At 47.0% G+C, this 13,091-nt stretch overlaps 1 protein-coding gene across 10 annotated transcripts in view; it reads left to right on the plus strand.

Moving 5' to 3' along the window:
* LOC134616361 (disks large homolog 1-like) overlaps window positions 1-12,271 on the plus strand; it is a 104,662-nt gene extending 92,391 nt beyond the window's left edge. For 3 of the 10 annotated variants that reach the window (XM_063461200.1, XM_063461203.1, XM_063461206.1), the window contains 14 exons: window positions 681-810; window positions 1,042-1,198; window positions 1,416-1,518; window positions 1,967-2,081; window positions 2,169-2,345; window positions 2,736-2,802; window positions 5,088-5,187; window positions 7,174-7,215; window positions 8,363-8,413; window positions 8,529-8,630; window positions 8,712-8,884; window positions 8,986-9,095; window positions 9,170-9,261; window positions 9,940-12,271. In XM_063461200.1, coding sequence (XP_063317270.1) covers window positions 681-810; window positions 1,042-1,198; window positions 1,416-1,518; window positions 1,967-2,081; window positions 2,169-2,345; window positions 2,736-2,802; window positions 5,088-5,187; window positions 7,174-7,215; window positions 8,363-8,413; window positions 8,529-8,630; window positions 8,712-8,884; window positions 8,986-9,095; window positions 9,170-9,261; window positions 9,940-10,046 — 1,526 coding nt within the window. In that variant the 3' untranslated portion in view covers window positions 10,047-12,271. Of the gene's footprint in view, window positions 1-680; window positions 811-1,041; window positions 1,199-1,415; window positions 1,519-1,966; window positions 2,082-2,168; window positions 2,346-2,735; window positions 2,803-5,087; window positions 5,188-5,486; window positions 5,521-7,173; window positions 7,216-8,362; window positions 8,414-8,528; window positions 8,631-8,711; window positions 8,885-8,985; window positions 9,096-9,169; window positions 9,262-9,939 lie in introns of all 10 variants that reach the window. The other 7 variants (XM_063461201.1, XM_063461204.1, XM_063461207.1 and 4 more) reach the window with 3 other exon arrangements.
* The last annotated feature ends 820 nt before the right edge of the window (window positions 12,272-13,091 follow it).

Genomic DNA, 13,091 nt, shown 5'->3' on the forward strand with positions numbered 1-13,091 from the left:
TGTGAAACACAGACTCCCTAAAACTGAGTGCTTCCTACACCCTTGTCCTGACAGCTATGATTCAAATTATATCTGAAGTTTGGGCCACAGTCGATCAGCTGTTCAGCTTCTGAGTTTGTGTCTAAACCGACGGAGCAGCCGAACCCTTTCATGAGTCGTGGACCAATGACGCCCTTCGTCTCCTGCAGTGGCAGTAAAACCATCGCTCTGTTAATTATGCAGTGACGTTATTTGTTTAACCTCCTGAAGTCTCCGGGGGAGTGTCCTGTTCGTGGAGAGAACAGTTTCCGATCAGACGAACATCAAACTTTAAAAAGTTTTTAAAAATGAAGACAAATGTAAACTATTTTCAGGTTTCATCCTCTCGGTGCTCTGCTGCTGTCACAGATCATAATAAACTGAGTGTATGCGTGTTTGTCGTCTCTGTGATCGGCCTGATGCCGCGGTTACAGCTGATCTTCAGCAGAAATCTTCATTTTTAAAAATGTGACAGGGTTGAGTTGGGAGGTGGTTGTTTCTCGCTCACTGGTGTCGTTTACGACCCCCCTCGACGGCTCCCGGCCTCGGCCAATCAGGTGGTAACAGGAGCCAGACAGGCGAGCAGATGCAGCAGCTCAGCGTCAGACACACAGCGGCTGTGTTAAGACTGGTTTTAATGGTCTTGTCTCTTTCTCTTCCAGCGTACTCCCAGCGCATGGAGAACCATATCAGCCCCCCCAACTTCCTGGGTCAGCCCCTCCCTCCGCCAGCGTCCTCGGGGCGTTACTCCCCGACCCCGAAGAGCACGCTGGGAGACGACGACGTCACCCGGTGAGAACAGGAACACTCTGCACGCACACAACTTTAATGAAACGTTCAGATTTCAGTGTTTTTGTAACTGTAGCTGAACCACAGCTGCTGCGCCCTCTGCTGGTGCACACCTGCAGTTACACCCTCCACCTGCGTCCCCGCAGTCTGTCATAACACACACCTGCAGAGTCTGTGTGGGACCCTGCTCACATGACTTCAGATGATTGACGGCTGCAGTGTTTGTTCCTGCAGGGAGCCGAGGAAGGTGGTGCTTCATAGAGGAGCGACGGGACTAGGCTTCAACATCGTGGGCGGGGAGGACGGCGAGGGGATCTTCATCTCCTTCATCCTCGCCGGAGGACCTGCTGACCTCAGCGGAGAGCTGAGAAAAGGAGACCGACTCGTCTCCGTACGTAACAACACGTTAAACTCAGAGATCAACAACTTAAACCAGAGTGTCTGTCTGAGTCAGTGATGAGTCGCTGCAGGTCGCTCGCCACACGCGAGCAAACACGCTGTTGACTTTCAAATTAAAAGCTGCACCTGAGAAGTGTGGATCAGACTGAGCCGCTCGTTTCCCCGATTGAGTCGTCGTTCCGCGTCTGACATTGTTTTTGTGTTTTCAGGTGAACGGCGTGGACCTCCGTAACGCCACCCACGAACAGGCGGCCGCCGCCCTGAAGAACGCCGGGCAGACAGTGACCATCGTCGCCCACTACAGACCAGAAGGTGGGACAGCAGGACGCACCTGCAGGATCACATGACTCCTCCTCCGGAGGTCACAGGAGGAGATCTGCTGAGGTTTAGACGATCAAACAAGTTCCAGCAGCAGCTTAAATAAATAAAAATAACTACATTTAAATATATTTACAGTCAGGTGTGAACAGGAAAGGGAACAAATCCTCTGATTTTAGCAGCTGGTATCAGAATATTTGGCTGTTTGATTATTTTTACTTTAAAATGATTGCTTATTAATCCAGCTGTTCACAGATGTTTCAGCTCTGATCTTTGTGGGAAACTGAAACCAGCAGTTATCTCTGATTTTACCAGAGAAACAGTCCAGTTTAAAAAGTTTCAGTTTCTGTTTGGCTTCATAAAAATCCTCTGTAGAGACTCTAACATGTTTCTGTAATTTCCTGTGACCTCTGACCCCTGGATGACCTCTGTGTCCGCTCAGAGTACAGCCGGTTTGAGGCAAAGATCCACGACCTGAGGGAGCAGATGATGAACAGCAGCATCAGCTCGGGCTCTGGGTCTCTGCGGACGAGTCAGAAGAGGTCGTTGTACGTCAGGTAGGCCTAAAGCGTGGAAGGCGCTCGCGTGCTGACGTCCTGCGTTCTGTTTTTAATCGGTTTATTTGTCGTGTGTTCGTGTTTTAGAGCTCTGTTCGACTACGATAAAACGAGAGACTCCGGTCTGCCGAGTCAGGGCCTGAACTTTAAGTTCGGAGACATCCTTCACGTGGTGAACGCCTCCGACGACGAGTGGTGGCAGGCGAGGCAGCTGACGGCACAGGGAGAGGTGGAGGAGGTGGGGGTCATCCCCAGCAAGAGACGGTCAGTCCCAGTTACATCTGCTCCACCAATCAGGATTCAGAGCTCGGCTCACAGCTCGAGAGGACATTTGGCTGTGGAGTTTTTAACTTTATTTAAACAAACATCAGGGTCGCACCTGTACAGGCGTCACTGAGACGAACGAGAGCTTCACAGTGACGCTCTGAACATTTACCAGGTGAGTTAGACTGTAAGGTCAGGATGTCGTCAGAGACTCGAAAGGTAAAACCTTCCAGTTTCTGGAGGAACGCTCGTGGAGTGGCGGCGAGCTGCCGACTCGCTCGATAATTTGCCCTCGAGTTCTGAGGCTGAGCTCATCGCGAGTATCTGACAGATTCATGCATAAAGTCTGGTTCCCTTGTGATCTCTGCTGACCTTTGACCTTTCCCACAGGGTGGAGAAGAAGGAGAGGGCGAGGTTAAAGACGGTGAAGTTTAACGCCAAGTCTCGGGACAGAGGGGTGAGTGACGGCGTAAACGGTCCCTGGAGTCAGAAACGTGTTTTAGTTCCAGCAACGCGACTTTTTTTACACATAAAGATGTTTTTTATTAAAAGCTTTGAAGACGTTTTTCTGTTCTTTGTATTTAAGCAGTAAAACTGTCATTTTTTTATTGGTTTTATTGTCTGTTTGATTTCTGCGTCTTTAAAGATGCTTCAGTTTTCCAGACTTGACCTGATAGAACGAATCAGATTTGTTTAGACTTCAGTGACTCGTCCCATCTGATGCTCTCAGGATCAGCCGACTTTATTTATTTTCCCTGCAGTGACGTGTAACGTGCAGGTTAATGAAGCCATGCGTGGTGTTACCTTCGTACAGGCGGTTGAAGTGCACGCGTGCACGTTTTTGGGCCGTTGTGACAGACTTCTGCCTGTTAGCTAACGACTCGGTTTTAGGGTTTTCGTCAGTTACCGGACGTTACTGGATAAGTCAGTCTGCGCCACCCGCCTTTTTTGAAACCCGGCAGTGAGGGAAATGGCTGCCCACGGCGCCCGCCACCTCGAGTGTGACGGGTGCTTGTTTTTCTGACCTTCCCCGAGCGTCAGCATGGCGGCGTGTCGCACTTTAACCTGCACCAGATTCATTCGTGTGAAGGTAAAACATGTTTGAATAAACTCGGCTGATTCTGAGCTGGTTGATGACACGTTTCAGGTGTTTGACGCCAGCTGTGTGCATCATGTGACCTTTGTGTGTTTGAGCCACAGCCACCTGATCTCCACCTACTAATGAGTGTTTGACTAATGTTGAAGCAGCCGGCCGTTTAACAGCATGACGATCTCTGAGGCGTTTCTTCTTCTAAACCAAATCGCAGCAGCGCCTCCCCCTCCCTCCCCCGCCACCTTTAAACCGTGTGCCGCTTTAATACGTGTCGCCACAGTGTTGCTCGCCAACCGCCACGCTAACACGGCAGACTGAGGGCGGGGAGGCAAACCGTAGAACATGCATGGCGCCCGCGGTCTGCTCCCCGCCTCTTCGCGAAACGCTTGACATTGACGTCTGCTGCTCTCAAACCTTCCTCCTCCTCCTCACCACTCACCCTCCTCACCCTGTTTTCCGTCTCCTGCTCTGTAACATCAAAGGTGCAGCATGTGAGCTGATGATGTCACAGGTCCCGCCTCCTGCTGATGAGCGACACACGCAACGGTTCAAAGCTTGTTCTTCTTGTTGAGCCATTAAACCCATTTATAGTTGAACTAATCAATAACTTGAACCCACAGACCTTTTTAGGCCCTTTCAGCTCCTGGTTTTGGTTTTGTCATCACACAAGCTCAAATAAATCCACTCAGAGCCAAGCTGTTACCATAGTAACAGACGGTTAAAGGAAAAGGGACACGACTCTGCCACGTTCTGTGTTTGGCTTTTATTTATATATAAATGTAGGTTTAGCGTTCGTAGCTTCAACTAATCAATATTTGCAGACATGAGGTGGTGGAGACCAAAAATGGAGCTGAAAGAAGGTGGATGCCGGACTCAAACAGACTGCAGCTGCCGGCACTTTTTAAATAAACCTAATATTTGTTTGTTGGTTGCCATGACATCAGCCTCACATCTGGATCAGTTTATTTTAAATATCAGTGTTAACCCCACAGTAGCCTTTACAGCCTGACTGATGACATCACGCTTTCCTTTACACTTCAAGACAAACAAAATGCAAAAACTTGAAACTAAATTTCAGCTTCAGAGAAGTCCAAATGCATTTAAGGAACATGGACAGACCAAAATACCGCGCAGCTGGAGAAACCACGTAAAGCTGAGAATGCCTCTGAGCCCGAGTGACCCACAGGACGTTTGTAATCCTGGGGTTTGTAGCACCAGTGTTTCCTCAGCGCTGCACAGGGAACATAAATGCTCTGTGGAATGACTTTCCCTGATGCACTTGAAGGCATCGCATCAGTACCGTCTTCGAGCCGATTCGCAGAAATAACCAAATGGCTTCTCCCAGCTTGTCGCTGCTGTGTCTCTGCATGTCGTCAGCATGTTCACCTTCATCCTCCTCCTCCTCTCCGACCGACGCTGCCTTCACTGTCGGCGTGTGAAGCGGGGCGTCAGAGCTCTGCAGGTTGCGTTCAGGCTCGGGGCCTCTGTGTCCGAGTGTTTTAGTTTAAACAGTGATTTTTGTGTTTAATGTTTAAACTGTGAGCCGGTCAGACGCAGACTCAGACACCCATCACACCCCCTCATCTCCCTCTCTTCCTCCTCTGTTTTTGTTTTACTCCATCACCCCTCCTCCTCCTCCTCTTCCTCAGCAGTCTCTCAATGACAAGCGTAAAAAGAACCTCTTTTCCCGAAAGTTTCCGTTCTACAAGAGCAAAGAGGCGAGCGAGCAGGAGACCAGCGACGTCGACCGTAAGTACCAGCGCGGGGAGACGGGGCGGGCGGTCTGAAAGGAGATTGGCTGGCGACAGGAAGAGAGATCAGGTGGCGACGGCGTGCTGAGCGCGCGCTGGTCGTCACCGCTGCAGGGCGTGGCCGCGCTCGTGCGATCTGATTAGAAGCCGTTTCTAAAACCTGAAAGCAGAGCCAACATGGCCGCCCTGCAGCGGCGCCCCGGCGGCATTCCTTCTGCTCTCTCAGTCTGTCGCTCTGTCAGTAACCGTGTCTGTGGTTGTTTTCCCTCCTTCCTTCACTCGGCTCTGCTGCTGCAGGACAACAGCGAGGACGTGCTGTCCAAAGGACACAGTAAGTTTCTCCCCAACACCCCCTCCCCCAAAACTCCCATCAGCCTCTTCGGTCTCCACCAGCGTCCTCTGGAGAGCTGCGCTAATTAAACAGAGCGTACAGGCGCCGCTCGCTTTATAAGCGAGTTTATGAGTTGTGAGCGCGAGCGTCCTTACATCCTAAAACCTTTGGGGGCGGAGCTTTTGATTGTTTGTTTTGAATTCAAAGCAGCTTCATGTTTTAGAGCAGACGACTTTAACTTTCAGCTTAAATTGAGTTTTATTTATTTTGTTTGTTTTGTGAAGTAAAATCAGACGAAGCATCAAGAAGTGCGACTCCTCATCAGCCTTTGATCAAAGTGATTATTCCGATTTTAAATGATATTCATAAAACTGCATATTCTCATAACCACAGAGACTAAAACTATCAAATAAAACTCAGAATACCACAAAAACCAGTCAAACGCATAACAGAGAAACCAGCGGGTTTAAAGTTCCCGACTGACAGGAGATCTGATCCGGATTAGTTTGTTATATTTCATCGAGAACATGAAGATAAAATCTCAGTTTTTCTTATTTCAGTGTGTCGAGTGTCTGTGAAGGCTCCTGTCTGCAGGTCCGGATCAGCGTGTTTAGTTTTAATGCCGCTGACGAGCCGTAAAAGTCAGACGTTAAACTGAAGAGTCTGATGATGAGTCTGAGACCCCCTCCCCCTCCTCTTCCTCACCACAGACCCTCGTGGATCCTTCAGGCCGGAGCTCTTCACTCTGGTCACGAGTTTCCGCTCTTCATCTCTCACGAGACCTTTGTTTTTATGTTTCATGGCAAATGTGTACAAGTTACAGGAAGCTCTAAAAGCTGAACACGGCGACCGACACGAGCAGATCTGAAGTCGAGCCGCTCGCTCAGTCGTCGGGAAATTAACCCGCCCACAAACACAGCTGATCAGTAAACCAGGGAACATTTTTAGTTTTGGTTAAATTACAGTTTAAAAATGTGTGTATTCAGGTCTTGATGATGGTGTTTCCAGATGTTTGTCCAGCTGACCATCTAAAGAAAAGTTTAATATCCCAGAAAAAATCAGATTTTTTTTCTTTACTAATCTGAATACGATGATCATCAGTGAGCTGAAATCACAGACTGTATATAAAGGATGGAAGGGTCTTAAAGCTGCGTTCTTTTTAATGGCCAGCAGGGGGCGATACTGTAAATTTTGGTCTAATTAAAATGTTTAAAAGGTGATGGAGGAGGGGAAGTCGCTGCCCACTGAGTGCGCCGTGTCCCTCAGTTTCCCGGTCCAGTTCCCTCCCTGGTTCTGTCTAAATCGCTCTGCTCGAAGCAAACAGATGACGTCACAGTGGCTGTTTCCATCGTTTATATACAGTCTGTGTTTAAGCATTGATATTACCATCATGGTTTTATCCACATCGCCCAGTTTTCAGAGTCGAGTCTTTGAACGTGAAGCAGTTATATTTGGATCTGAGGTCAGGGAAGACTCCTGGGAAGTTTGGGAAATGTTTTAAATGTGTCCATGTTTGGGCTAAAAAGAGTCGGACGGTTTTTGTTGCTGTGATTGATCTGCCGCCTCGAGTCCCCCTGCGTGATCACGGCTCGGGGCAAAGCATTCTGGGACGGCGATGTGACCTGTCGTGTCCTGTTTGTGTTGTGATTCCAGAACACGTGACGTCTAACGCCAGCGATAGTGAGAGTAGCTACCGTAAGTGCCGCTCGATGACTCACAGGAAACACTAACGATCGGCGCGACCTGTCACTGAACCTGCTAACTCCCTCACTGACGCCGTTAACGAGCACAGACTGCCGATTGGCCAGTAACAGCATGACCTCACACCCTCACAGTCTGCCCCTCCCCCCGCTGCTGCATGGACGCTGCCGCCTCGCAGAGAGCGACTCTTTCAGCCACACCGCACACCGAGCATGTCGGCACAGTTCACTGATTTCATGAAGTCACTATAAAAATATTTCACCTTAAAACTGGAAACCAGAAACGCACAGCATCACCTGTAACCCAGCGACCGCTGCAGACTTGGTGATGTTGTGAGAACACGGTGTTATAAACCATTAACAGTTAAAAACGAGCTGAGCGAGCAAACCCGATCAGATCGAGATAAAGGCTCCTTTAAAAATAGAATCAGATCAATCTGAAGCAGCACAGCAGTGGGAGTGAAAGCCCACAGGCACAATCGGAAGTCTTAATGAAACTGAGCTGTGACTGCAGCAGAAAACCTCCGATACCCTGAAAATAAAGATTGATGTACAAGGCACAGGTGGGGAACTCCAGGCCTCGAGGTGTCCTGCAGGTTTTAGATATCACCTGAATCAAATGATTACTTCATGACCAGGCCTCTGGAGAACTTCAAGACATGTTGAGGAGGTAATTCAGCCATTTAAATCAGCTGTGATGGATCAAGGACACATCTGAAACCTGCAGGACTCCGGCTCTCCAGGCCCGGAGTTCCCCGCCACTGATGTAAGGTGACTGCAGCCCACACAGCTTAGATTAAACAAGCATGAGTATGTGAGGAGTCGCGGTGTTTGTGCATGCTGAAAATTGAATCGTGAGCTGTTAGACGTGCAGACGTTAAAGTCGGCGTAGTCTCCGATTCCAGAGCCGTAACTGAAACTTTGTTTAAACGCTTTCTGCTCCCGTCGCCGTTCTCTAACGTGAGAATTTTAGTTCCTGAGCACACTGATGTAATCCCGCAGGTTCAGACTCCGCCTACTAACCAACCTCAGTAGATCCTATCCTCCCTCCTCCCCTCCGTCTCTCCTCCTCTTCACCTTCACCACACCTCACTCCCGTCTGAGCTCCAGACGCTGAAACTAACCAAGCTCTGTGTCTCCAGGTGGGCAGGAGGAGTACGTGCTGTCCTACGAGCCCGTCGTTCAGCAGGAAGGTGAGACCATCTCTGTGTTCACTTAGCTTTTTTTTTTTTTTTTAAGTAATCTGATTACCACAAGCAGCACTCAGGTGTTCCTGCATATTCGACATGCTTCGATTCTGTCCCACAGTGAACTACACCCGCCCCGTCATCATCCTCGGCCCCATGAAGGACCGCATCAACGACGACCTGATCTCAGAGTTCCCCGACAAGTTCGGATCCTGCGTCCCTCGTAAGTCCGCCGAACGCCTGTAAACAGACGATGCGTTGTACGCTCGTGTCACCTGATGTTTAATTCTGACCCCGCCCGCAGACACGACCCGGCCGAAGCGGGACTACGAGGTGGACGGCAGAGACTATCACTTCGTGATCTCCAGAGAGCAGATGGAGAAGGACATCCAGGACCACAAGTTCATCGAGGCGGGGCAATACAACAACCACCTGTACGGGACCAGCGTGCAGTCGGTCCGGGAGGTGGCGGAGAAGGTAATGATGACACGCCCCTTTGACCTTTAACCCCGCTCTGACCTCACTCAAGTGGCGGCGGTGGCGTGTGGTTTGAGATGTTCTCCTTCTGCTGTTTTCAGGGCAAACACTGCATCCTGGACGTGTCAGGTAACGCCATCAAGAGACTCCAGCTGGCTCAGCTCCACCCCATCGCCATCTTCATCAAACCCAAATCTGTGGAGAACATCATGTGAGTCACTTCACAGGAAACGCCTCCACTCAGTTCTCACACGAGCGTGAAGGTGACGTGGTTTTTCTCTGCAGGGAGATGAACAAGCGTCTGACGGAGGAGCAGGGCAAGAAGACCTTCGACCGAGCAAACAAGCTGGAGCAGGAGTTCACCGAGCATTTCACAGGTGAGTGCCCTGGCTCCACCCGCCTCAGCTCAGGTGATTCTCCACCCGCTCCGTCGAAACCACGTTACAGTTTCGCATGTGGTTCCTCTCTGCCCCCTGCTGGTCACGTGCTGGAGCTGCACCACAACAATAGTGCAGCAGACGGGAGGAAATGACGAGTTTTTGTTTGAGACGTGACGTTTTAAATTTGGCTGATCTCCTCTTCGAGGTCGTCTCCTTGTGCACCTCTGCTGCTGCGCCTCCAAAAACTGCGAGTGTGCAGCCTGACGGATGTTCCTCACGCAGACTAGCGCTATACCACCCTGCCGGGACCTTTAATAACGAGCAGAAATGGCGCCGCCTTATCAGAGAGCAGGAAGTCCAAGAAATGAGCTCGAAGGATCATCAGCCAGGTTTAAATACGTTTGTAGTTTTATTTTTATGGGCGGAGCTTTTAAACTTAGAGTGATGAAAGGAGTGTTTTGATTGGTTTCAGACACAAGCAGCGCTCTGACACGTCCACAGCACTAATGACATCACAGCTGATGCAACGAGAGGCACCAATCATAACTTTATTTACAAACATTTAAAAACGATAATAAACGTCAGAGGAGTCGGGATGAGTGATGTGCTGGTGGTCTGTGCCTGTCTGTGATGATGTCACGCGCTCGCCGCTGACTCCGCTCTGTGTGTGTGCAGCCATCGTGCAGGGCGACACGCTGGAGGAGATCTACGACCAGGTGAAGCAGATCATCGAGGAGCAGTCGGGTCCCTTCATCTGGGTTCAGTCCAAGGAGAAGTTATGAAGACGGCCGCTCCTCCTCCTCCTCGTTTTGACGGACGAGTCGACCTGCAGACGTCCCCTCCCCCACGCCTCACCCTCCACTTGCCCCATCAGCGACGCAGCGGCCGACCCGAGTTCAGTTTAGCTTCTTTTCTTTTCTTTTTTTTTGCCTGATAAGACTTCATGTTTGGGTTTCCTGACCAGCAGAGCAAAGCACACAGGAAGTTTGATGACATCACACTCAATGCGGTACAGCTCCTTAATGTTTAAGGGACGAGAACTTTAGAGGAGAAGCCGAGGAAGGTACCTGGAAGTGACGAGAAGAAACGTACGAAGTGGATTTTATGATTAGTTTTTTCTTTGTGGGTTTTTTTTCCCTTTTTTTGTCTTGTAAGGTAAGCAGGTGGGCGGAGTTTCAGTCTCAGGCAGCGTCTGTCGGTCCGGAGGAGGCGGAGACACAAAAAGCAAAACTTTGCACGTTTGAGCTTTAACAGCATGTCAGTTAATCCCGTTTATTTTCCCATCAGCCCCTTCGCCTCACGTCTGATGTCACCGCTTTTCTCTTCTGCTCGTTTTTTAGACTCGATTCACGTTTCGTTTTTTTATTTTCGCTCCTCGCTGCTGCTGGATGTTCGTCAGGACGCTGCGAGGTTCCTGCTCTGCTGCTAGAGGGCGCCGCAAGGCTTAACGAAGGAAAACGACAATTTCTTTACGTTGTTTTTAAAGGACACGGTTTTAACCATTTATAATTTTCTGTCAATGAGAAAGAAACTGACAGATTTTCTGATTTCGGGGATGAATCGTTGATTGTACTGATTGAATTCCGGTTAGTGATAAAAAATAAAAGCTTTGATGTTTCTGCAGACGTCGAATCGTTTCTCACCAAAACACCGAGACAAAGAGACAGAAAAATATAAATATTTTTATAGATGAAAATAAGCTGAGTGCAATCATCAAAAATTATAAATCATATCTATAAAAAATATTTTATTCATTAACGTGTTTAATTTCACTAAAACACCAAATGCAAGATAAAAATTCCCAAATATGTTTATTTTATTACCAGAAAAATCTCAATATTAGAAATAACAAAAAATCTAATAAAATCAAACTATTTTATTTTAGTAAAGAAAATTATCTCAGAATTTTATGAAACTCTGATTATGCCAAATATGGTTTATGATAAAATCTAATTTAAGACAATTAAATATTAAAATCAAGAAAAATGCGACAAACATTTTCCGCCTGTTACAAAAACTGCTCATAATTAATGAAAAACAGATTTTTATAAAAGATCCTGAACATCAAGAAAAAAATAATCTAATGCACAAAAATAATTTAAATTACCAGAAAATACAAAACAAATTGAACTGTTTTAACATAAATGAATTTAGAAAAAGTTGAAAATTTTAAGTTTAGAAAATTCCAAATCCTTATTTTATTTACAAACGCAACAGAATCCTAAGAAAAAATAGATTTCTTAATATTTTATTATAACCCCTAAAATCTTAAAAATAAAAGATTTTTTTATTTTACCAAAATATCAGACTTCCTGAAAACATTGAAACAAGAATTATAATAAATTTTATTACAACAATCTATTTTATTATAATGAAATTATAACTGTAACACTTATGAAAACTTTAAATATACGAGAAACTTAGAAAATATTTAAAAGCACGTCAGAGCTGCAGGACAGAACACGAGGAAGTAGCCCCGACGTTTTCGAGCGTCTCGTACTCGTGAGATCTGAACTCGTGATTTTAGATTCTCTTCAGCTGATTTATTTTTTTTAAATTCTGGTGTCTTCTTTTTCTCACTTTGACGAACTCTTTCTCTCGACGAGTTCACAGTCGCGTGACGCAGCGGCGCCCTCTGCAGTTAGAACCCCGCCGGTCGTCGCGGTGACGTCCATCAGCGTCGCCAGTGTCTTACCACAAAAACGATGTCGATCATGCGATTCGCGCGGCCGAGCCCGGAGACGAGCTGCCACCTCCGGGCGTCCACAGGTGTCGGAAACACGATTATTGTACAATGAGATTTTGACAGATATTTAACCCTCGGTAAACTGCCTATTTTGTTATAATAAAGTCTATATTGAACTTTACTTAAGCACTACTACTACGGGAATTATTTTCTTTGCATTGTTAATCATATATGAATAGAAAAGTATAAAGATATTTGAATATGAATATATATTTTTTCTTTTTCTTTAATCACCACCTCCTCTGTCTTTTAATTTTCTTTTTTAAGCATAATAAAAACTTAACAAGAAAACCTGTGTGTTCATTTATAAAAGTCACACTTCAGTCGGCCTGCCTGAACACGTGTTGAACAGGTGACGTCCTCCACGACGCCTCTCAGAGCTGCCTGAAAATTTCTGAAGAGGAAGAAGAAACCCTCGTCAGTCCTGACGTCACTGAAAAAACTGCATTTTTATTTGATCTTCAGAGTGACGCTGAAAAACTAGTTCATGCATTTATTACTTCCAGGCTGGACTACTGCAATTCATTATTATCAGGAAGTCCTAAAAACTCCCTGAAAAGCCTTCAGTTAATCCAAAATGCTGCAGCAAGAGTCCTGACAGGGACTAGAAAGAGAGAGCAGATTTCTCCTGTATTGGCTTCCCTTCATTGGCTTCCTGTTAAATCCAGAATTCAAAATCCTGCTCCTCACATACAAGGTCTTAAATAATCAGGCCCCATCTTATCTTAATGACCTTGTAGTACCATATCACCCTATTAGAGCACTTCGCTCTCACACTGCAGGCTTACTTGTTGTTCCTAGAGTATTTAAAAGTAGAATGGGAGGCAGAGCCTTCAGTTTTCAGGCCCCTCTTCTGTGGAACCAGCTTCCAGTTTGGATTCAGGAGACAGACACTATCTCTACTTTTAAGATTAGGCTTCAAACTTTCCTTTTTGCTAAAGCATAGTAGTTTACATCAGGGGTCTCAAATGAGCTGTGGGCCACTGCTGGCACTGTCATCTCATGTGAGGGACACTTTAGTGTTCACGTAATGCAAAACAAACAAGAAAACACCCACAAATATTTCCCAAATTTCAAATAT

This window comes from Pelmatolapia mariae, linkage group LG18 (genome assembly GCF_036321145.2).
Source record: "Pelmatolapia mariae isolate MD_Pm_ZW linkage group LG18, Pm_UMD_F_2, whole genome shotgun sequence".
Lineage (NCBI taxonomy): Eukaryota > Metazoa > Chordata > Actinopteri > Cichliformes > Cichlidae > Pelmatolapia > Pelmatolapia mariae.